This window comes from Vanessa cardui, chromosome 2 (genome assembly GCF_905220365.1).
Source record: "Vanessa cardui chromosome 2, ilVanCard2.1, whole genome shotgun sequence".
NCBI lineage: Eukaryota > Metazoa > Arthropoda > Insecta > Lepidoptera > Nymphalidae > Vanessa > Vanessa cardui.
Genome location: NC_061124.1, coordinates 776,023 through 802,857, shown reverse-complemented (window position 1 = coordinate 802,857; position 26,835 = coordinate 776,023). Strand labels below are relative to the sequence as shown.

The window sequence follows — 26,835 nt, the reverse complement described above, 5'->3', positions numbered from 1 at the left end:
TGCATCGCAATGATTTGATGTTGTACGATGTTGATGTGATTCAAAAGGTACCAAAATGGAATGAATTTGAAAACTGACGAAGATTTTCTTACTCTGTACATAATTATTGAGCAAATGAATGAAATCAAAAGATTCGTCTATTGATATTATATCTATGCGTATTTGATCGTTTATATGTTTTTTTAGTTAGAATACGCCGAGGCGCGAATATCAAACCTTAATTCACATTATTTTTTAAGTATTTCTTGAATAAAAAGATAAGCTGTAATAAAAACAAATCTTTACGTTATTTTATGTCATTATAAACGTATCATATAGGACCCATATTCATACAATTTGGAGCAGTTCATTTTTACGGTATATCTGAACCTAGACTTCATCTTTGAACAGAGGTGACCATTAACCTATGTATCAGAATGTCTACTTAGTTTTATACAAAATAAAACAAGAAAGTATAAAAAAATAAGATTCAAACATTTGAACATATTATCGTATAATATATAATATTTGAAACAGTAATAACGAAAACAAAAAAACTATTTAAACAAAATTCAAAAACGTTTCTATTTCTTAATATTTACAATTCGATGTGATACGATTCCACTAAAATATTTGGCAATTTATGTATAGTACGACACAAAATTCATAAAAACGATCACATCCGAATTAAGTACGCTATCTCAAATTCTCAATATTTATTTCTTATGTGATTATGATCTTTACACAAACGTAATAGCTTGTAATATCATATGACCTAATATTTGTCAATTTGACACGTCGATATACATGCACTTGCTTTCTCGGGTTGAACTGACGCGAGAATCTATAGCGACGAATAGCGTCGAATGGCGCGATAGGGAGCTATTTATATTGGTTGTATAAATCGGCAGTAATCGGTTTAATTGAATTTGCCGATGCTACATCTAAGTTGTGTCGTACTATACTTACAATTGTATTAAACATTAACCACGTATTGCTTTTATGTTTACCGCCTACTTGATATATGTTTACAATTATACAACGCAAGAGTTGCGAATTTGTCTTAAGTGTGAACTCTGCTTAACAAGGGCTTAATAACAATTTCATTAATGGCCTGGTATACATTTTAAAGAAGTAAAACTATCAACTTAAGTCACGTCAAGTTTGCCTGTACATGTGCTACTTCATAGTTAACTTCATCTATACTTATGTGATCCTAATTATTATTTACATGATTGCGTGCATATATAATTTCAAAGCAAGCTTTTGTCTCGCTTTTACAAATGGCAGTGCATGTATGCGGGATAGGGAGGGAGGAGCGCGCAAGCGAGAGGCAGCGCGTGTGCTGATAGCTCCCTTTCGCCTGTCGCCGCTTGCGCTCGGAGCTGCTCGAGTCGGAGTTGATTTTGACGTTTCCATTTGGTTCTATAAAAAAAAGTTCTAAAATAGATAATTCAGAAAGACAAAGCGTTATTTTATTTTTTTTTTTTTATTTATAGTTATAGGTCCCGTCACAATCTCTTTCTTATAATCAGACAGTGAAATTCTATTGCGAATAAATTCAACATGCTCTAATGTTAGAGATTTGAAAAAAGAGCCACTTAGTGGTGGTGAATTTGAATTTGGAGAATTGGACTTTTTAAAAAAAATCTTCCATGTTATTGACATGACATGGGTAACATTAGTTAAGACATAAAAAAATTTCAATCAAATATAAGAAAAAAAAGAGATATTCAATTAAGTTTGTGACAGAAAGTCAAATATTTTTTAAGTTTTTTTAGTACATGGTAAACAATTTAATATCTTTTTTATCTTGATTTTATCAAATCGAAATAAAATAGAATTCTGCAGAATCCGGCATACTCTGCATACTTAAAGTTCCACTATTGAACCCGTTGCTTTATTATAAATAATCTACACCTGTTTAAACTTACCTCCTATTCTGATACCATGTCTTGACTTGCGTCTCGCTCAAGTTGAGGGCATCAGCCACATCTCCGCGATCGGCGACGCTCAGGTACTTCTGACATCGAAACTTGCGTTCCAAATACGCGAGTTGCGCGTGTGTGAACGCGGTGCGTCGGCGACGAGGTTTCCGTCCCGAGTTAGGAGTACTCCCGCTCCGCCCTGAGGATTGACGATCTAGAGAAAAGTGATCTTACCCATTAGTGGAATTTTAACTACTCTACGAAATTTAATTAATTTGCATGTATATTTTAAACTATAATTCCCTGTATGTATAACGTGTACCTACGTGTATCTGCTTTATTACTATTATATTGTGCAATTTAATAACATTTGTATTCGTAAATAGAAAACGTTCTTAAAAAAACCGTAAATGGAGTAGTAATACATTATGGTAATAAAAAAAATACGCACACAACAACGCCTTTGACACGTTTATATATGTATAAATTATAAGTTCATACTTCCAAAGACAACACACGTCATAATTATTATATATGATAATTTTTCCTATCTTTTGAATCAATGTAGATACATTATATTCAATTATTTCGAATATCGAATGATAATAAATATGCATGATTAGTGTGAATAAATACAAAACGAAAGGTGATCCTTGCAGTCAAGATACGTTAACAGTAAAAAAAGACATTTGAAAAAAATACACAAATTACCAGAGGAATCTTGAGCGTCACGCTGTGAACTGCCCGCCATCACGGACGCCGCAAACCCAGCCAGCAGTTGTGACTGGAATGAGTTCTTCGTAAGATCCATAGATCTCCCGTAGATACTGTCCGATATAGACCCCGCCATTTCGAAACCATTTTCACCCTCCTTTGCACTTTCTCTGTCCGGTCTATAAAGCTGGAAGAGAGATCCTTCATAGAGCTTCACAGAATCTTCTGGCCTTTCATATTCATGTTCATCATCTTTGAACGGAGATGAATACTCCGAATTTGGTATTCGATTAGTATTATATTCTATTGGAGTTGAACGATCATTTTCGGATTCGGTTCTTTTCTGGCAATCTGCCTTCCTTTCATAACCTTCAGAATCATTGCCATATGATACGTGAATCTTTTTCGGTGTAGATGTTTCGGAACGATTGTCACCGACAGATATGTCGTCATCGAGATCCGATTCGTCAGGATTGTGCGATATCGTTGAATCATACCTATTGTTAGTAATGTCTTCAACCTCTTGAGCGGTACCTGAACAAAACAAAAAATAAATCTTAAATATATTTCCAGAATGTTAATGAGAGCAATTCAAAACTGAAATATACAGAAAAAAGAATATTTGTATAATTATAAAAAAAGATAACCGCACCGATACTGCAAACCAAAGACAACAAACGGTAAGCATCGCTCGAAACTAAGACTTGACACTTTCTCGCGCACAAACGGATGGTGCACAAAAGCGGGGCCACATAAAGACGTCAGTTTTAAAAAAGGAACGGCCATAGACACGAGTTTCTGCTCTAATTAATGCCTCGGGGCGTTCCGTTTCGCTCTCGAGCAATTGAATACGTTTTTGAATGGTGTGTTTTAGCGCGCGCGGGAATCTTGTCTATGCCTGCGTTTGTGTCTTTTAATTTGCATGAAAATGGTGGAGAGTGGGCATTCACCATTCACAGCGGGTCGCTTTTCATGGTTCCACGGCTAAACATTCGTACGGCTCGCGTAATGGCGTAGCGGTTGCCGATTACTCGTTATTTTGCAGAAGGTGAAGAGGTCGGAATTTGAGTGTTTCTCTCGTTATAATTTCTGCATAAATATGTTTTAGCGAACGATCCTCCGCCGGGGGACGTCGAGAACATCTTAACGTTTTCGCATGGATTCCTCCAACCAAAACATCGTTATGGACCTTTATCATTTTGCTTTTATAGCGGTTGTTGGGAAAACTACAGAGGCGGAAACAGACAAAACTTCTTTAATTAATATCTGTTCAGTGTTCGGTAACTTTATATCCGCTGGAGTTCTACTTTTAGGGATTAAGGTTTATCTCATTTTATACCTGCAACAATTTTGTTTACATTTTTTATATTTTATAAAGACAGGCAACAGCCCTCTCATTACAAGTGGTCAACCCAAAATTCAAATTAATTATATAAAAAAAGTCATGTCATTACTTTAAAAACATTTTTATTCGTCTGGTTTGCCGCCACTTAATTTTCCTTTCATATCGATATATTTTTGACCGTAGAAAAATCATGAATTTCGTCGTAGTACCAACTGTCTTTTAGTCTATGATTGTCCCACGGGTAAAACACATATGACTTTTTAAAAAGAAAATCTTAAAATTTGTATTATAAAGAAGATTTTTAGCATATTGCGACTTGTTGCGCCAATGTGTAAACAGTATAGACAGTTACAATGTCTATAGTTTAATATCAACGGAATTGAATCCACAACATTAATGATAAGATGTACATGTATTCTATACCATGGATAATCAGCTCTGGTAATGTCCATTTCAGCTGTCATCTGTCAAAGTTAGACAAACATTTAACAATGATGAAACTCTTTATCTCAATATTCATTAAAGTGGTGAAAATTCCTAAAAAGTACGGTACCCTCTCGAAGCTGTCTAAAAATAAATGTTTATTTAAAGCAAAGGTCAAATCTGTTGCTATTTTTCGTTTAAAATGAGTAAGGGCGGCGGAATGAGCGATGCATTTGCAATTCGAATCGCGGCGGGGTTCCCGCGACATTATTCTCGGTCACATTTCGCAATTAGAATATTTTTGTTTTTTTAACTGTCATAGATTATGATTTTAATCTTTAGAAAAAAAATCTTCACTACACACTAAAATTAAGTGTGGACACATTACTTACAAACTAACTAATATATCTAATAGCACAAGACAATATATGCAGATTCCACACTCCTGAGCTTGAACACCTGTCGGCCAAGGTAATAATAATAATATATTAGAAAAGGTTTCTGTTTCAAGTTAGGCTATGATAACAGTCTCTAAATGTAGGCTCAGGTTTTCTCGCAACCCGAGTAGAAGTTTTGGAGCTCTACCACGATATTCTGAAATTGCTTTGGTGGACATATGTATTAAAAACTGATCCATGAAATACAAACAGTATGAATACTGCGGTGCTTGTCTAGGTTTGAAACCGCAATCTTTGCTTAAGATTTATTAGGTTTCTTGTTAATTTCAGAATGACACATTTTCTCGAACAAGTGTCTAAAAAATTGGGTCGCCTATGAGACTCTTAAATTCCATACCTTATGCTATGACAAAATCGTCACTATTAATACGAACCAAACACGTCATCCGTTTTTAAATTAATATTGCTATTATTATAAAAAAGAAAAGCAAGTTTATCTATCTTAAGCATTAACTAAAACTATATGAATATTTCCTGTGTGGATGCACCTTTACCTGTATATTTTTACGGTTCGTAAAGACCGGATCAGATTGGACGAATTTTAGTAGCAAATTATTGTTGAATTATGTTTTGATTGAATGTCTGTTCAGATGATTTACTTCACTTTTGATTATTTAGTTTATCGAGCTAGATCGTTAAAGGGTGAATAACCTACGTGTAATTGACGAAATAATAAAAGATTCTTCATAGAAAATTAATTAAGATCTCGCAGAAATTACATAGGAAAGTAAAAATACATGGGAAAGTAAAAATTTGGTATTGGAATACTGTTCAAATCTATTTTTTTTATTCTTGTATTTTAAGGGGTCTTTATAGGCAGACTATATGTCGGTCCCATCGTTACACGCAAAATTAAATCAAAAAAGAAAATATGTTAAAATCTTGGTAAATAAACAATCCTAATTTATTGTACCTCAAAATATATTTGTAAAATTCTACTCATTGACAAAGGATAACAATCAAACGGTGAGTTGAGTTAAACAATGATGTTGCTTGTTACGACAACCGATCGTACTCAAGACCCCCGCTCGTAAGGGATGCTTCTAAACAGTGCGACAAATTAGCGAGGACCCCGCGGCGATGTATCGACACCCATTGTATTGTACTGTGCGAGAATCTTGATACTCTTATAAAAATACCAGATTCTATAACTTACCTATATAGTCTTGAAACTTTAATACATTATTTTTGTTAAATAAAATATAAGATAATTAATAATTTCCGTACAAACCAAAATCGAAACTTTGAGACTTTGAGAAAGAGACTATGAAATAGAATATAGTAAGTAGTTTTATTTTATCTCAAATATATAGTTTGGCAAATGAATCACGTGATGGTAAGTGGATGCCATTTTCGATAGTTTTAGCCGGTGTAACTACAGGCACAAGGGACATATCATCTTAGTTCCCAAGCTTGGTGGCACATTGGCGATGTAAGGAATAGTTAATATTTCTTACAGCGTTATTGTCTATGGGTGATCACTTACCATCAGGTGGCCCATTGGAACTGTTTTAAATATTGACTAACCTCTTGCTAGAATGTATGATGAGTGTGACAACACGTACAGTCTGTGAATTTTATTTCTGTTATTTAAAGCAGTCTTCTTCTTCTTAGAACATGTAAAAGGCATTTATTGACACTAAGGATAATTCAGATCTCATAATTAGCTGTTTAATGAGCCGTTTACTTAGATATTGTAGGATGAAAAGAGTAACTGGCCTTTAATGTAAGTGGTGGTCACATACCTATTCCGATTAAACAATATCATTAATCAGATTCTTCAATAAAGAAGACTTATAAAGAAAAATAAGCAATTGAAAAGTCCTAGGTATCCGATTCGCTTTTGTCATCTACGATCCACGTGTATCAACATATACGAGGTCATATCGATATTACAGTCTCCTGAAAATAAAGAGAAGAGATTTCAACGTGGTCTGAACTCCGCCCCTATAAACTGATAAACTCTATATTATGAGTTTATCGGGTTTTGAAATTTTATTTTATTTATGTATTTTGGAATTGGAACAGCGTGGTGGAATATGTTCCATACCCTCTACTTAATGGAAGAGGATGCCTTATCCCAGCAGTGGGAAATTTACAGGCTGTAACTTTACTTTTATTTATTTCAGCGAAACATAAAGCATAGTATAATACATACGATAAATAACAAAATAATTCTAACAAATGCCAACAAAGTTTCCATTGTTGCATTAAACACGTGAAGTTAACCAAAAGACAAGTAATAGAAGTTACATATTATTAAATTATATGAAATAAGGTTATCAGACATGAAATCCAAGATTAACAAAAAGATAACCAAAAGAAACAATAAGCACCAAATAATATTAATGATTTATATTGTTTTTTTTATGACTCGTAAGAACTTAAACAGATTTGATTTAAATACATCCACATTACTATAATATTTATTATAATTAGCACATGTTCTTATCAAAACTCGACTTTTGGAATAGTTAGTTTTACATATAGGGAAAAAAAAGTATATTTTGAACGGACAGAGGTATGTGGACATTTGATATTAATGTTGTTAACTAAGTACATTGATTCGATTACGATTACGATTCGAAGTACATCGATTTAGTTATTTATAATTTTATACAGAAAAACCTGATCTTTGCATTCTCTGCGTTTCTCAAGCGACAAAACAACAACAACAACAGCCTGTAAATTCCCACTGCTGGGCTAAAGGCCTCCTCTCCCTTTGAGGAGAAGGTTTGGAACATATTCCACTACGCTGTTCCAATGCGGGTTGGTGGAATGCACATGTGGCAGAATTTCTATGAAATTAGACTCATGCAGGTTTCCTCACGATGTTTTCCTTCACCGCTGAGCACGAGATGAATTATAAAGACAATTAAGCACATGAATCAGCGGTGCTTGCCTGGGTTTGAACCCACAATCATCGGTTAAGATGCACGCGTTCTAACCACTGGGCCATCTCGACTCAAAGGATAAGGATATACTTAGTTACTTTACAAAAACTAAAAGTACCTCATATTGCTGTTAAATAATATAATTTAAGGTTCAAATCCTGGAGTTTCTTTTCGCTTAATCAAAAAGGAGAAGAAATGTATACCGCAACTTGTACGCCTCTGCACATTTACAATAATAACTCACTGATTAACTTAATCAACCAAAGAATAACAACTGATTAATTCCATATTGGGTAAAATAAAGACAAAAATAAAATAAAAATATCAATACAATTTTATTAAATAAAAGTTCACAGTGAAGCGTTTTTGAATCATCTGTAATTAAATGCTACCACCGCTTAGGAAAGCAACCTCTTGTGAAAAGATCTTTAGTTATATACATAATTCCAAGTGAATATTGATCGCTAGTTATACATATAAGTCTACACTTAACTGCGAATATGTTTTTAGTTAATTGAAAACACGCTACTAACAAAAGTATAAAAAACACTAAGTGCATCTAATCAGACGAAAGAAAATAACAAATGGTCTATGGTCAAAGTCAATAGAGTAAGTTTTGTAATAGACAATCAATCGACAGAAACGTCAATTGGTGGGCGCGTGTGCGCGTGGGCGCGTAATCGGCGCGTGTGTGGCGCGTGCGTTACTGAGTGGCGACACGCTGATCTCGAGAGCATATGCATCGTATAGTAATTACAAATTGGAGAATAATGTGTAGATTATTTAAATCGACGAAGGAATATATTTATTATATTACTGATTGATTAACTTAAACTATATTCTCCACTACAGCTACAAACAGCTAATAATTAATTATTAATATAATATGAAACTCCATTTAACTATATAGTCATACCTTATTGGGAATTTCGTCAATTTCAGTATTTATTTAACCCAATAATGAATACCATAGATTATTCAAGCTATCGACCTCCGATGTCGCATCTCTTCGATGTCAAAAGTTAATTATTCGTCTTTTCTTTCTTTTAGAATCGACCATAGACACGATTAAATTATTATTATGTTGAACATTTATTTTCGTTGAAATATATTACTTATTATTTAATTATATTATATATTTACGGGATCAATCGAAAATTATAAACGACTCATACAGATTTCATAATACGAGCCACTTAGAGTCAAATTATAAATCACTAAATTAACCTTAGACATCGAGATCTTATATAATTACACTGTCAAATTCTCGCAACCGAGTCCAGTGAAAACTTTATTAATGATTATTATTGCATTTTATTATGATACCATGACATTCTTATCAATTCTTTTAAATTTAATAAATAAAGTATTGTTTAGTTCATACATTTTACTATACCTAACTTATTAATATAGTATTAGACAGCTTTTGTAATTTTAATTTGTTGATGGGAGGCATCCGAAGTGAAGGCGGTGTGGTTACATGCGCGTGGGTTGCGCGCTGTACGGACTGTTTTAAACAATGCAGCGTTACTTTATTATTATTTTATACATAATTCTAAAATAAACTTAGCCTAAGTTTCTATTTAATACATCAACTATCTGCCAGTGAGTCTTGTCAAAATCGGTCCAGCTGTTCCAGAGATTAGCCGGAACAAACAGACATACAAAAACATGTAAAAAATGTTATACGTACTATACATTTGTTATATGTACATATGCATATAGTAAATAGCGGCTATTTTAATATTAGAAACAGTCACTCCAATTTTATTTTATGTTCAGATTACTAAATCAAAATGGTAGCAATTTTATAAACTGGGACTAATGGCTCTCATTACCTACTCTCTGAATCAAATAGGCAAGGCATCAAATCAACATCTTGGTATTTAAGACAATAAATAAACTTTTTAATAAAACAAACTTTACAAATGGGTAGTAAATTCCGAATCTTGTATCGACCAACCAGTCAGCAGACTGGGTTAGATTCAAGTGTTTCAATTCGGTATCAGATACAGATATTTGCTCCACGTATTTCCGCATGTAACTGCCATCACGAGGGTTCGGCTAACTTCTTTCAAAGCCAGTGTCAGTACATCAGGTCACCAACCATAAGATCAATAAAAGGTATAATTATAGTAATAGTAAACTCAAATCTACCTTTTAATTTTTCAAAAAATGTTGCCCTATCTTTTTGTTATTTTGTATATGTTACTTAAATATACAATTTATAAACTGTGAACCAAGATACGTTCTCATTGAACGAACGTCTTTTAGACTTAGATTAGGTTTCAAATTTAAGGCAGGGTCCTGGTGATGCTTTGAAGTACATTGAAATTAATATAAAATGGACTAATATTACAGGAGAGCATAAAACCTTAATATTTTGTTAATACTTCGGGTAGATTCGTTTATTCATTTGATGATAATTATGTCATAACAAACGACGACAGCATTTGAACAGAGTTTATCTATAATTAGCTACAGTTACAATATATCACAAACACTAATATAATATTTTCTGTTCCCTTGCACTCGTATACTGATGGGGCGGAAATATAAACACCGCCTACTTTTATACTCTTGACTGTTACAGAGAATATCTTTACTGAAAAACGTAATAATGTTTGATCAGTTTATACCAAGTTTGTTGAATATCGGGATCTTATAAGCTAACCACTTGCTTACGAGGCAGACTTAATTTTTTCTAATGATGAATTTACGAAACAATTATAAAGTAAATAATAATAATAATAAAGCTGGATAAAAAGAAGCTTCCATATTTGATTTCAAATGTAATATATTTTATTCAAGTAAATTTCACACAATGAAGCGTTTTCGAATCGTTAATATGAAATCACTACCACTGTTTCGGAAAGCAGCCTCCAACGATAAGAAACGGCAAGAATTGTCTGCCACTGTGTATCTGCCCCTTTTTCTGCTTATATCTTTGAAGCTACGCAACGAACTTTGATGTGATTTTTTTAAATATATAGAGTGACTCAAGGTTTATGTGTATAATACTATACATGCGTAATATAGTACAGAAACACTAATCATTTCGGATGTTTCTAATATTTCGTCATAAATAAGAACATTTTTTTCGCCTAAATTGCAAACGCTGGCGGATCTCTATGAGATAGATCAAAATCATACGTTATAGTATCATACCCCTTAAAAACGTCTACAATAATTAAAATACATAGTGTTTTTATGGTTAAAGAAAATAACATAATCCTAAGTTCGTTATTAGAAAAAATGATTTAATAATATTAGAAGCGATTTAAGTTACCGTTATATACCTCCGAGTGTGCCAGTGTGTTAAACTGAATACGTTATATAGTATATACCTACGCGCATGCGCTACGCCGTAGATGTTGCCTAACACTACACTATGCCATGACAAGTAACAACTGTATTGAATGGACTCATCCTCAATACGAAGCAGATATGACTTTAGGAAAAAATTGTATGTTTAGGATTTACAAAAACCCATGTTTTAATTTATTCCACGATCTTAAAGATAGTATAAGTTTACGCAAAAAAATGTTATATTTTATAGAATACTTTGCAAATAGGCTACCCGATGGTAAGTCTAACTATCTATAATAGTGCTGTAAGAAAAAGTAATCGTTCCTTACATCGCCATTGTTAATGACAGCAGGGTCACTGTGGTTTAATAATTCGTAAAGAAGTGTTTGAAAAGGCAACGTTTGGCCGATATTGCCTATAAGTTATTGACCCGTCGGGTTTTATATAATAATGTCTCCAATACTAATATATATATATGAAGGATATATAAAATCAAATCAAATCAAAATAAACTTTATTCAGCACTTTTGAATCGTCATTTTACAATTAAGTGAAGCTACCACCGGTTCGGAAAGTAGATTCTACCGAGAAGAACCGGCAAGAAACTCAGTAGTTACCTATTCTTTTTTAACTTAAAAAAAAATCATATTAGTTAAATACAATTATTAAAATTAATATATCCTGCTTGGAAGTCAACAGGTAATCATGTTGTAAATGTCGTTTTCTAACTTAGCAAGCTATTATATTATTTCTTTTTTTTGGGGCATTTTTTAATACGTTGACGTATTCGCCACTTTAAGTATGCCAAAAAAGAGTATGATTTAAGTATAACATCAAATCAAATCGAATATTATCATAAGGTATTTGTTATATATATTACACAAGACAAATTATTTAAAGACTAGAGCGATATCAGAAGATGATATTACATCCCTTATGACGTCATCGTAATCAGTTAATAAATCGGTGCGGATAATTTTCAAGCAAAAGCTGAAATTGACTCATTATCAATAGCTATCCCAACTTCTAAGGGACATAATAAGGGTCATCTTAATACACCCATATCATAATATACTCATATCATATCGTATTGATTCGTGTGGCGAACAGTGAAACTCGGACGCAGCGTGATTTTTCCACCTACCGCTAAATTTATATAAAATTTACCAAGCTTAACCGTCTTCAGTCAGTCCATCCACGGGTGAATACTGATGTTCATGACATCTATTTGGTAGTTTTTAGTTTTATGTCAAACAAGCAGTCCCGCAGAGGCGGGTCTTTGTTTTATAATATACAAGTACTATTTATTCCCTATCCCTAGGGTTTCTGAAATATCCTAAAAATAGTTTTTAGTTGTTGTTATAACCTACATGCATGCTAAATTTGAAACCCCTAATAATTATAGTTGCGGAGATAGAGCTACTTTGGTTTGAAAATATATATCCCATTTATTCTGTATCCTGTCGAAATTTTGAAAAATCCCTTCTTAGTGCACCACTAGGACACTTAAGGCAGACATGTGCCAAATTTCAAGTCTCTAGGTCCAGTGGTTTAGGCTGTGCGTTGTCTGTCAGTCACTCAGTAACGGAACAGTTTTACATATATTGACATTGGTTTGTATATATAAATATATGAATACTGCGGATGTTATTAATATAAGATATTAAAATTTTTATATATGTGATTTTTTAAAGGAGAATCTATATATTTGAAATACTTTGGTCGTAAAACGTGAACTGCGAGTGGTCACGAACTTGTTATTGGAGAAGTTACTGCTCTTAAAAGAAATAAGGGTCCGAACACTTCTCTAAGAGCGTTCGTGTGCATATATGTACCTACATTACACACACACAGCTAGTATAACTGACTCGTGACGTTGCTTGCTCGAGTATATTCTATTGTTACCACTAAAATATTTTTTTTTTTTCTATTTCATTTTTATTGTTTATTTATTAAACAAAAATAAATTAGGTACAGACTAGCACATTCTAACAATTTTAAATGATTTATTTAAATGTAACAACATTAAAATATGATAGCATTCGTTTAAAACAAATCAAGAAGCCTCATCTGTTCGAACTCGTGGATCTTTAAAGTTGGTGCAAATCGGTTAAATTTAGTTTTAAATGTCATCTTGTATCATTTAAATAGATGAACTAAAAATCACCTGATGGTTAATGGTCTTCACCGTCCATGGATATCGGCAATTTAAGAAATATTAACCATACCCTATATCGCTTATGATATCAATCAATCAGCCCATTTTCGTCCATTGCTGGACATAGGCCTCTCCAATTGCACGCCACTGTGATCGTTCTTGGCTACTCGCATGTAGCTCCTGCCAGCCGTCTTGTGTAAATCGTCACTCCACCGTGGCCGAGGTCGTCTTACACTACGTTTGCCGAGACGCGGTCTCCACTCTAGAACACGTTTTCCCCAACGGTTATCGGTTCTGTGACAAATTTGGCCAGCCCACTACCACTTCAGCTTCTCTGACGGATCGCCTCATTTCTGATACGATAATGATAATAGGATTTAAAGCCCCCTGTCTGCACTGACTCTTACCATTCAAACCGGAACACTACAGTACTGTGTAGTCCTGTTTCGCGATAAAATATGTGATCAATGAATTTATTAAGGATGTCTACACATACAGACTTTCACAAAGCATTGACGTAGTCGTATCTATTAGTAGTATTAGTAGTAGTAGTTGTCGTAAGTCGTACCACTGAATAATGTCAAAATGTATATTAAACTGATTAAATTAATTGATTAAAATATTGTAAATAAACTCTACGACAAGTTTGTACGGGCAAGTCGATTTAAACTCGAAGTTACTGAAAAAACCTTGTCCTTGGTATCTGTAAGTCGCTATATGTAAGTTAGTTTTTAACTGATAACACGGAACCCTATGAAAAGAACACAACAAAGTGTGCACCGGTTCAGCCTCGGCAAACACTAACGACAATCGCCTTAAAAGCTCAGCAAACATTAATTAGGAACGAAAGGTCTCAGGCGCTGATAATGCTCGTTGTTATAGAATTAAAAAGGGTCCTACGTCGTAACGTTACCCATACGTGCTCAAGTGAGCGCCGCCCGCGCCGCTAATAAGCAGGTAATTTGCAAGTATGAAAACCCTTAGTCCTTGCCATGTGGGTGAATACATTAAAACCTAATTTCGACTCGTAGTTTTAATTAGCTCAATGAATTTTTCATATAATTTACAATAGTAAGAACGCCAACTAGCTGTTTCTGTATGATAATCTCGTAACAAGCATCACTTCGGTTTAGGGCTCTCGGTATGAGAAATTTAAATTCGTCGCATTAATTTATTCTTCAGTTTTTACTTTAGTTTCATTCAGATAAATTAAATCTTATTTTTTGTAATGTAAAGCCCGGTAATGTCCAACTGCTGAAATAAGTTTTCGAGCTATTTATTTTATTGTAGATGGTATATAATCATCCGACACTCGTTGATATCTATACAATTTCCTTCCACCACCGCACAAAATAAATTATAAACAATCAACACGTTAAAATAAGTAATATTTGCACTTCTTCGTTTCAGCTGTCTTTAGCACAACAGGTGCGTCGGTACAAGCAGTGATATGGTGACACGCCCCTACAAAACATAAACACTTTACCAAAATCCACCTTACCTTACCTTACCAAATAATCTTCGGTTAAAATTATAAATTTCTTAAAAATTATAAAATATTAAAAAAAATAATATATAATATAATAAATTATTAAAAATCCAGCCATCAACAAGTAGCCTTCAAGTAGGTAAAAATTAGAGTATCCGAAGCTTACATATCAAAGTTTGTTCAAGTAAAGCCATTAAATGTTTCAAATGCTTAATTTATCTTTTCATTTCGTGGCCCCGCCTCCCAGTCCAAGAAAGCGGTGTTTAATACAGCGCATTATTAGCATCCAGTGTTTTTGGATCTAAGACAAAATAATATGTTTTTTTTTTAATAATATTCATTACGAAATTCTCAAGCATTGATGTTTTTTATAAAAAAATCTGATCTAGTTGATCAATCAACTTTGTCACAGATCCAACGACAAACTACTTCGAAGCCTGAAGAGACGACAGCGACGAGTCATCTTTCACCTTACACAAGTAATAACAGGTCACAATTTTGGAGATTCTGAGATATATTATGTATGATGTCCTGCAACTCTTTCTCTCTCTCTCTATAACTCGACATGCAACATAGAGAGGTCAATCTGAACAGTCGTGTATATGACGCATGAAATTACCGTGGACGGCCTAAACATCCCTCTGTAGAATCGTCATGGTCTACTAGAAGACGAAGATGTTTTCTTGTACGAAAAAGTAGGAAAACACTGGGTGATTGTGAGGAGAGGGATTCACGTGTCCTTTTTCAGATGTCCTTAAGGGAAACTAAAGTTCACAGAACCTCGAATACCGTACACTAACGTGTCTAAATAATTGATTATTTTATTTCATTACTATATACATATATTTTATACACTATGATATATATAATAAGTGCGTAAATTGGAAAAACAGAAACTCATGAGTTTCTTGCCGGTTCAACTCAATAAACTTTCTGAAATCTTTATAATTAATTTGAAAATGTAATATGATGATTCACGAATGCTTGTCAAAGGATGATAAAAATTGACTATGGAAACAACCAGGCTGATGAAAGCTTTTAAATCTTCGCCTCAGAAGAAGCAGTCTTAAAACTTATTCCATGACAATGCTCCAATGCTGATTAGCAGGTACACTTAAGTCGGAATATCGCCCGACTCATTAATTACTAACTCGATTTGAAATCGCAATCTCCGATTACTATGAACGAACAGCATCATCTCAACTTTTGCTTTGCATTTTGTCCCAGTTTAAAAAAACAGTATGCATACAAGATAGAAATATGTCATCGCTATTTTCCTATTGTTAGGAAAATATCAGCGAATAATTTGCTCACGATACAGCGATACATTTGGAGTACGGTGTATGTATGATGCATTATGCTATTCAGATGTCACAATGTTGCGTTTAATGTTTGCCCTATTTTATCAATTAGTTTTCCATTTTGTAATACAGATTATTAAATATATATTTATAAGTCATCGACCGTTTCAGAGCTCGTTTTGGGCGCTCGTAGATTGATTTGAAATAACTCATGCAGGCATCCAGACCATTCGAGTCGAGCTCGAGTTATCCTGCTAATTTTTGTGCATGGTAAAACTTTGAATTTGATCAATTTTCAGTACATAGCCGTATGTATATACCTACTGATCCAATGTTCTGATAGACTGACAATCAACGCACAATCTAAACTTTTAGATTGGAATAATATATATGAATATATACATTGCAAATCAGAGCAAGATTTAGAAGTCAGGCGCCCTTGGGTTTCTAACCCCCTGATTGTTTTCCCAAAATAAATTGAACATTTTATTTTCAGTCTTTTATTTTAAGATTTTTGCATTAAAAATGCAGAATGTTCGAAATTATAGCATTAACAAAAATGTCTGCTGTCAAAACGCTTGGCCCTTGGAGTAGCGGTGCAAAAAGCTTCATCAAAAGTATAACACCTCGCCTCATTGCCTCTACTGGTGACAGGAGGGCTGGTTCGTTTTTTGCCCAGAGGATCGGAATTGCGATTCAACGGGGAAATGCTGCTAGCATTCTTGCCACCATTCCACGCGGTCAAGATTTATACAGTAATTAGTTTTAGTTCATATTTGTATATATATTTAAGCATTTAATGTTGTTAAATCTTATGTTAATAAATTATTTATTATTATTATTAACAAAAAAAGCTCGAATGCTCTTTTTGACGCCAAGTTTCCGAATCAGCAAAGTCAATAAATCTTTCATGGGGCAAGGTATCCGTTTCTATAATAAAATTCGGCAGACATTTTTAACTTTGCCGTTTCGTAAATTCAAATCGTTTATAAAAAATACATTGGTAAAAAAGGCATATTATTCGATACAAGATTTTGTAGATGATAAAAAAGCTTGAAATTAATACCTGTTGATTTCCAGGCAGGATACATTACATACATACATATATAATTGTATTTAACTAATATGATTGTATTTTTTAAAGTGTTGAAAACTTGAATAAAGTTTATTTTGATTTTGACGACAATTCACTGAAGTCCAATTTCAGCAACTCCTTTAGCATTCCAGCTTCTTTGGTTATAATGCTTAGTGTTGATAGGCAGTCTTGTTGTTTTTTTGTATAATAACGATGGAAGACTTCCAATAAATGCTGCTGGAAATAATATCGTTTGATAATGTAATTGCGCATTAAATGACTAGTTTTAAAAATTTAAGGGGGATAATCTTAATTTTATTCTTAATTTTATAATGCAGACAGTATTAAAATAACAATTTTAGGGACAACGCACAAAAAATGTATCTTTTTTCATTCATTAGAATATCGATGAGATAAACGATTTCAATACAATGTAAACAACGTCAATTTTATGTATATTAAAAAAAAAGATTTGTTTATTAATTGGCACATTTACGGGGAAATAATTAAAAAATAATGTTAGACCGACTAGTATGTCTTGACGACTAACGCCATGTCACCTTCCCTCTTCATCATCAGTACATCCTTCCGTAGTTACTTTCTACTTCCTAGTGTGCTTGGTGTGCATAGTATGCGCTATACATTTCACTAATGTATATTGTCATAATGAAAAGAAAATTAACTTATTTTATTACGAATTATTATTTATTTGTTACCTTTATTCATAAATTATTTTAATAATAACGATCAATTAAGAGGTGTTACGTTTGCCTCGTAGCGATCATATCATTTACATATTATAAAACAAAGTCGTTTACCGATACCTGTACTCTATTTATTCGATATATAAAAGATATATAAAAGATTTTGTAGATGATAAAAAGCGTGGAATTAATAGGCAGGATATATTAATTTAAATAATTGTATTAACTAACATGACTGTATTTTTTTAAATGTTGAAAAAGAGTAAATACTGAGTTTCTTGCTTCACTTAATTGTTAAATGACGATTCCAAAGCGCTTGTAAAAGCCCACTTAAATAAAGTTTATTTTGATTTGATTTGATATGTATGCTTAGATCTTTAAAATTACGGAAGATATTTGATGCGATTTTTTTAATAGATAGTTTGATTCGAGAGGAAGGTTTTGTATATAATACATTAAAGATACAATATATTAAAGAAACACTGATGATATTGAAAGTTTCTAATCTGATGTCGTAGCATCTCTTGTAGTATATTTGCTATCAGTATTTTACCCGTGCGAAGCCAGGACAGGTCGCTAGTCTATTTATATTAGGTACGTATTAAGTCATCGAAATAAATGGTTCCCTTCGTTATGACAGTAGAATAGTTCATTATTCATAATAACAAAATCAGCCCCGCGTTAGGCACAAAAAGCACTCGGTTGCATCAAATATTCCCACGTACTCCTCTATCCCCGATGGTCAAAGACCTTATTACCATCGACAACGCACCTATATATCCTGGATTAAGAGTTTCTTGATAATACTACTGCCTTGAACTGCCCAATGACTTTACTGCCCAACGATGTGTATCATATAAGTGATTGTAGGTAAAAAGTACTTTGAAATATGTATATATACGTTTTTGATCCGAACGCTTTCTAAGCACGAATACATGTATCTTTAACAGGTATAACAGTTTATATTTAAAGTAAAATGTGACAATGTAAGCAACATTTAAAATGTTAAAAAAGAGTACTTAACTACTGAGTTTCTTGCTGGTTCTTCTCAGTAGAACCTACTTTCCGAACCGGTGGTAGCTTCACTTAATTGTAAAATGACGATTCAAAAGTGCTTGCAAAAGCCTACTTGAATAAATTTTATTTTGAGTTGATTTGATTTGACATACATTGTGGGCTTAAATTTTGAAATATAAAGGATTTATGTATCAAACTAGCGCTTCACCGTAAGACATTTCACGAGTGAGATTTTCAGGAAGTGAGTTACACGTAACATCACAGATCGCGTTCGTTAGATTCGCGTTAAGATATTTGAATAAACGTGTAAAATATTCGTGCAGTGTCGGTAGGAAAATATTCGCTTATAACTTAATGTTTAGTAAGGTATCACACAGACCTCGCCGACTGGATAAGTTTGTAGTATTTGCGCCTTAATTTTTAACTTATTTCACAGTATGAATTTCTTCAAGTTAGTTAATTTCGTAAACTTTATGACTTCATACTCATCACTAAAAAAATATATTATATTCTATATATGTCACAGATTCACATGGATAGCCATCTAAACGATCAAGTACCTCACTCCGCAAAGGAACATACTCTGACAGATACACCAGCAAATCTTCATACTTCCACCAGTCGGCTGAGTAACAAAACACGTGACCATCTTATATTTTTTGCAATTAACATCTCAATTGATTACAACTCAACATTAATAACAAATGAAGTCGTATACCCGTGTAAATCAATTATCTCTAATATATATTTACTAGTGTCTTGACCGAGAGCGCGTGTTAAAGAAGTAGCTAACTCGACTTTAACGACCTCCATGGTCGAGTGGTGTGTACACCGGTTTTCATGGGTACGCTACTCTGAGGTCCCGGGTTCGATTCCCGGCCGAGTCGATCTAGATTACCATTAGTTTTCTATGTTTTCTTGGGTCTGGGTGTTTGTGGTACCTTCGTTACTTCTGATGTCTATAACACAAGTGCTTCAGCGACTTACATCGGGATCAGAGTAATGTATGTGATGTTGTCTCATATTTATTAATTTATTTATTTTCACTGAACATAATGTTGTAGTACCTACACAAGTGTGTGTCTAAGCAAGTGCACTATCATAATATGATAGGACGGCGAATTCTACACAACCGAAAAAATTACCATCAACGGCTTTAAGTGCTTTCTGAGAGACGAGAGTGTACATTCTCTCACTTTCAGACTCCAGGCTGCTACTGAGATTTTTCGATAAACGCAGTAACTTATCAGCCTAACTTTTCTACTCTTATCTATCCACTGGATCAACGAGGCCGGCAGTAACGTAGTTATTGTTTAAATATATACATAAAATAGTTCTATAAAATACCATTTATTGAGGAGACTGACGTGCAACAATGGCTAGAACATAAGAAACTAAACCGAATTCCGGGTTCAAACCGCGTATACACCATTGAGTGATTCGTATTCTTAATCTGTGTTTATAAGTCAACTCATGCTCATCATGAAACCTGGATGAAAATCTTCCACTTATCCACCGACCCGCACGGTATCATTTTTATACCGTATCAGATTACGGTATCACTTTTTTTTAAAAGAATAGAATTCTCAAAATTAAGGAATGACTACTATTCCTAGTTTTTTTATTATTGAGACGTCGACCACCTAATAAGCTTATCAGTTGTATTAGGAGCGTGGAAGACAATAAAACGCGGGGTAAGGATCGATCCTACGAATTTTTACATCGCTAGGCAGCCCGTAAACCACTGAGCTATTGATTCTTTTAATAATAATATTTTTACGCGTCAAAATACAGAATATTTAATTGTAAATATTTGTTTACAGTTATATTAAAAGCGAAAGAGAAAACTTAAACATTGTTACATTCAAAACTTATACAAAATAGATATAAAAAACCTTTACAACTTCGATTTTGTGATGTGCCATCAACGCGCACAGAAAAGTTTATTTTCAAAAATGTTACGAAAAAAATCACAATATAAATACATACAATATATATACAAACATACCCAACACGCGTTCGCGTTGTGTATATATGTATTTTATAATCTAACATAATATATCAAAAAAATTACTAAAACAATAATAAACTAAGTTAACTCAATATAAATATGTACCTGTGACACCGACGCCTGGCCTCAACACGTCGCCCAGGAGATCCTTAATTAGGAAAGACTTGTGGCTGTCCTGCATCCTCGATTCCATTTACTCCTTCTTTGTGTCACATAGCGCTTACTAAATCAGAGAAGCTTTAAAAAAAAAAACTTAACCAAAAAGTCGCACTTAAAAAAAACTCTAGAATGTTAATATGCTTATTTATCAATAGTAACACTGAAATATTTTGCCCTTAATGTTACAAATAGTTAATTAATATTTAATTCCTTAGTTCGACTCAATAAATGAATTTAAAAGATGCAAAATCCAATCGAGTAATCGATCGATTCACAGTATGTCATTCGAAAAACGCGCAAATAATGACAGCTGCACTTTCCCGCGCATCCGAGATGACTGTCAGCCATGTTCAAATCGCTCAAGCGGGAAAATCTTTTCATTTAACAACGCCCTGCCCCTAACCGACGTTACATACATTTTCTTGTGGTTTTCAGCCAAAACACCGCTTAAACGGGGTTTAAAACGCGTTTAGCATGCGCAGCTCCCACCGGGCGGGGTTACAGTCTCCGCCCCCGCCGGCGCCACCAATGGCGGTCGAGCTACAAAGTTTTCCAGGCAAATGATTTGTAAAGTACGCATTGAATCGAGGGTTTATCCCGTAGTTATTGAGTTGGTTTTTAAAAGACCGTTTTGAATGTAAATCGAAAAGTTAAGCGAGGTAAAGAGGCTGCCTGCGGATCCCCAATTAAATTGATAGTTGCGTGTCGAGTGGCGGACTCGTTCGCAATGGGATAGCTGCGGCCTTACTCGTAACGGAAGTACGGAATCTTTGTATGATTGAGGGATGCTATTGATTTGACGCGTCTATTCTTTTATTTAATTTTTACTGACAAAAATTACAATGTATTCAAGTGGGCTCTTAAGATTTTAGATTATTTAGTAGCGGGGATACGTATTTTTACCCTACTTTCCAGCTGTTAATAAAATACATCTTCATATAAATGAAGTCCAAGTAACCTACTAAATGGAGCACATGAATATTAACAGCAGAAAACCTGAGCAAGCTGTTCCGAATTTTCGTGTGCTTAATTTATATTATTTAATCATCTCGTGCTCATAAGTCATGTCGGATGAAAATCTGCCTCATGGTTGTCAACAAACCCTCATTGACAACAAACCAATACAATTCTCTTCCCGTTAAGTTAAAATGAGCAGGCCTGAGGCCATTCTTAAGATTATATTTTTAATTTATTGACTTGTCAAACTTCGCTGTAATTAGTCAAATAAAAGTCTCTTCATAAAAAAGTGAATAGGTAAAAGTAAATTGTGGGTCATCATTGTCGGTCAAATTTGAACACCTTTTGAAGTACCGACCACTCATCACACATTGTACCTCCAAAAAGCAATGCTCAGTACTATTATGTTCCACTTTGGAGGGTGAAACATTGCATCTATAGAAACAATGGACATGAATCAACGTTCTCATGGATAGTTCATATTTATTACAATTAAGATTAGGTAGTTAATATCATAACAAATTAAATTTATATATGTATTACGACCTCCGTGGTCGAGTGGTGCGTACACCGGTTTTCATGGGTATGCCACTCCGAGGTGCTAAGTTTGATTCCCGGCTGAGTCGATGTAGATTATCCTAAGTTTTCTATGTTGTCTTGGGTCTGGGTGTTTGTGGTACCTTCGTTACTTCTGATTTTCCATAACACAAGTGCTTTAGCTACTTACATTGGGATCAGAGTAATGTATGTGATGTTGTCTCATATTTATCTATTTATTATATTTTGATTTGGTAATATATTCGACGATTGTATGTTAAACGTACAACACACCCTAAAAGTTGTGTACTTTAAGAAAAACGGGCTATATTTCATACTAAGGTTATAAACAGGCATGTTTCTTTATGTGTTTGAGTTTCCGTTTTCAGTTTCAATTAGTACATTGTATAATAGTATTGTAAAATGTAAAATATTATATTATAATAAGGTGTTTTTATGTCTTAAAAGCGATCGCTGTCAAAATTATAACATACAGCAAAAATATTTTTTAGCAAATTGAAAATCCAAAACGTCTACAAGAACGAAGCGAACTGTATATATTATATAAATCTTTGACGAGTTTAAAGAGAGAGTAAATAAGAGAATTATAGTTAACTTTAATTGCCACTAATTATTATTAATGTGGGGCGTATTGTACCGCGTTAAAGAATATTTAAGTATATAAATACATGTATATTTGTAACAAAATAGCATTGTGTCTTAATTTTTATTTTGATTAAATCTTAAAATTTGGTTTTAAAGCAATGCAATTAGCCACTATTATTTTGAAAATGAATTAATTCAAGTAGGGTTTTACAAGCACTTTTGAATTGTCATTTTATAGAACTATAAAAGTAAAGCTACTATCGGCTCGAAAGGCAGATTCTACCAAGAAGAACCGACAAAAAAACTCACTCACTAGTATCTCTTTTACTAGATTTCGAATACAAATAATAATATTTTGCATTTACGATAAAAATGATATACCTAATAGCAGCGATCCGCCCCGGCTTCGCACGGGTGCAATATTGTTATATATCAAATATACTTACTACCGAATTTGTTTATTTACAACATCTCCTTAGAAACTTCTAAAATTATCTGTGTTTCTTTACTATATTGTCCATGTATTATATACAAAAACCTTCCTTTTAAATCACTCTACATATTAAAAAAAGCGCATCATAATCCGTTAATATTTTTATGATCTTAGCATACATGAGGACAGTGGTAAACGACTTTCTTTTATTGTATGTAATGTGATACTCTACCTGAAATTCTACTCAGACTGAGAAGCTTATTTTACTTTCACAGAACAAATTTCAAATCATTACACTATCTAACGACGGTAAATTATTGCCTCGCTAGCGAAGAAGCTTGATTACAAGTGTGGGTTACTAGACCTATAATCAAACATCAGATCCCTAAACAATTTATTACTTTTCAATTGAAAAGTTTTCAGAAGTAGCCCGGATTTAGGAAATTTGTAGTTTTTACACTACCGTGCCTCGCAAAAGACTGTTAAGTCATTCTTCTTGTACCTGAACTCTTTGCTCCCGTGTGGATTGTGTCATCCAATCAGATTATAAGGGCGAGGAAATAAACACATTCACAATTGATTACTATGTAATAGGTTCAGGAGAAACGCGTCATTTTATATCGTTACTGGCTGTTAGCCGCCAGTCTCGCTCAACTTAGTAATATTTTTTTAGTATTAGTAATGAGCCTTTTTTGTTTTTCCAATGCATAGTCGACTTTTACCTATAATACGGCAGCATAGCCATATAGACAATTTAGGCAACAGTCAAGAGCTGATTTAGTGAAACAACAATTTTTTTTTACATTTTTCAAATATAAGGTATGTACATACCTATTTCTACATATTATGTTTTTTAGTATTGCTTGTGTTCTATTTTGCATTTTAACTCAATGTTTAACCCGGCTACCTCTACACCATTAGGTACATGGTTACATTACTCTGTATTTATTACTAGTTTTTAGCTCGGCTTAGCTCAGCTCAGTTGACAGTTATTGTTGGGAGTTACTTTAATTTTATAATATTAGTATAGCCTAAGATAAGCCATTAAGCTAATACGTGTAATACAGCCGTCGAATGTGAACTCCGCGACAACGATACTTATGCTAAGGAAGATTATATTAAAAGTCGCAACCCTCGGCGTAAGGCAGCTCCTCCAACACCGCAGTACAGGGACGTATTTGAGGCGGGAACAGCCCTGAGGCTCTATATGAGTTTATATATATTTTTAAATGAGAAATGACTACTAATAAATCAAGAGAAAATATTACATCGTCAATACCTGCTTGGATTAACAACATCCAAAGAAGTTATTAATAATATTTACGAATTCCCTCATTAATTTGATAAAGTTATCTTAAACTGTTGAAATATATTAGGTATATCATTTATTCAATATCTGATATGAAAATATTTGGTATCTTCCTTTATTTTTACCCTGCTTTTTAAAACGTGTTAAGTCCTGCCCTGCCACTATGTCTCCTGTTTTATGCCCATTTATAGTCGTACTTAGTTTTGTGTAAAAAACAAAACAAGTGACGACGTGGGCACCCGGTTGGAACGAAGTGGCTTTTGATATATATTATGTATTCAATAACAGATACAATGAAACAAAATTGTTATTAAAATCCCGTATGAATTTAAACGATAACAAAATATAAATTTAAATTAAACCATAGATAAAAGCGAACATAGACACAGTCAAAGAAACTAAGAGAAAGAAAAAGAGAGGAAAAGGTCGCCTGGACCCTATTTCCTTCCATGACAATAACTGCCAGTTAAATCCACTATAAGACGCGTTGAAGAACTTCATAACAAAACTAATGTGTACATAAGATGTTAAATTAACATGGTTATTTTTATTACTAAAGTTATTAATTTCGGAATATTTACCATGTTTTTTATTTTTATTCGATGGAGAGAATTAATATCTACAACTAAGAAATAAAATTAAGTAAAACATGAAAAAGTAGCAGACGCTGAGGCCTCTTAGGATTACAGGCTTTTGTTGTTTCACGCATACTTTTATTTTGCAATAAGATCACCACAGACAGCATTACTGATTCAGAATAATAAAAGCTCTTCTTATAATCGTAATTTACGTGATTTTATTTGTTATTTTATTCTAATTATGCTTGTTATAATATAATTTGACGGGCTGTAAGAGAAGTAGATAGTAGAACAGCAACGTGTAAATAGTAATCCCGTTATATTATATTCGTTAATCGACCTACCGTGTTACAGCTTCAATACTCAAGCACAACCTGAGGTGAAAGATCTTTTTTTTTATGGAATAGGTTGGCGAACGAGCATATGGACCATCTGATGGGGAGTGGTCACCATCACCCATAGACAATGACGCTGTAAGAAATATTAACTATTCTCTACATCGTCAATGTGCCACCAACCTTGGGAACTAAGATGTTATGTCCCTTGTGCCTGTAGTTACACTGGCTTACTCAGCCTTTAAACCGGAACACAACAATACTGAGTACTGTTATTTGGTGGTAGAATATCTGATGAGTGGGTGGTACCTATCCAGACGGCCTAGCACGAAGCCCTACCACCAAGTGAACAATCAGGTAATTGCATAAATGAAAACAAAAAAGATTAACTCTCTTATACTTGATACTAATAACTCATTATTTGTAGTCATTACTCGTGTAGTACATCCCAATAATGGTGATGATGAGGCAGGATTTACATAATAATTACATAAAATCTTCGATATCCAAAGACGCGTTTCGACTACTAATGAAACCCAATATTTAATGGGCTATGTAGTATATAATTAATTATAATAATAAATATTAAAAATGCAAATATTTCTGTGGACAAACTAAATGCATAATATAGATGTCCGTGAGCAATACTAATGACACTATCGATAGTATAGCAATAACCATTACTTTCAACTTAAACTATCGATAGTATCAATGTTTTGTTCTATCGATAGCCAGTTATTTTCGATACTATTACTTTCTCAGATAAGTTATTTTGTTGACCAGGTATTGATACTATATGATAATTTAATATATTATCGTAATAAGTTTAATTAAATTTACGCCAGTAAAGAGTAAAGGAATTAAAACATTTTTAAATGTATTTACTTGAAAATTTTCTAACTTTGATTTATAAAAAAAAATCATTAATATATACTCTAATTTAAAAATTGTTCTTCTTCTTGTCGAAGTGTAAAATTTACATAATTACACACGACCGTCGATGTCCAAAGACGCGTTTTAAAGAAATAACCAACATTCGATGACAAATCAGAGACGCGATTCAAGAAACATTAACGAACTTTGACTTCATCATTATCTTTTCTCAATCTTCATTCA

The 26,835-nt window shown here is 33.4% G+C and overlaps 1 protein-coding gene across 1 annotated transcript; it reads right to left on the bottom strand.

Annotated features, from left to right (window-relative positions):
- Nucleotides 1-901: 901 nt before the first annotated feature.
- Nucleotides 902-21,070, bottom strand: LOC124541921 (homeobox protein Nkx-3.1-like). Its single transcript, XM_047119857.1, has 4 exons — nt 20,911-21,070; nt 2,619-3,155; nt 1,914-2,121; nt 902-1,404 (listed from the first exon to the last, which is right to left on the bottom strand). The coding sequence occupies exons 1-4, from the start codon at nt 20,996-20,998 to the stop codon at nt 1,257-1,259; spliced, it is 981 nt and encodes a 326-aa protein (XP_046975813.1). The 5' UTR covers nt 20,999-21,070; the 3' UTR covers nt 902-1,256.
- Nucleotides 21,071-26,835: the final 5,765 nt, after the last annotated feature.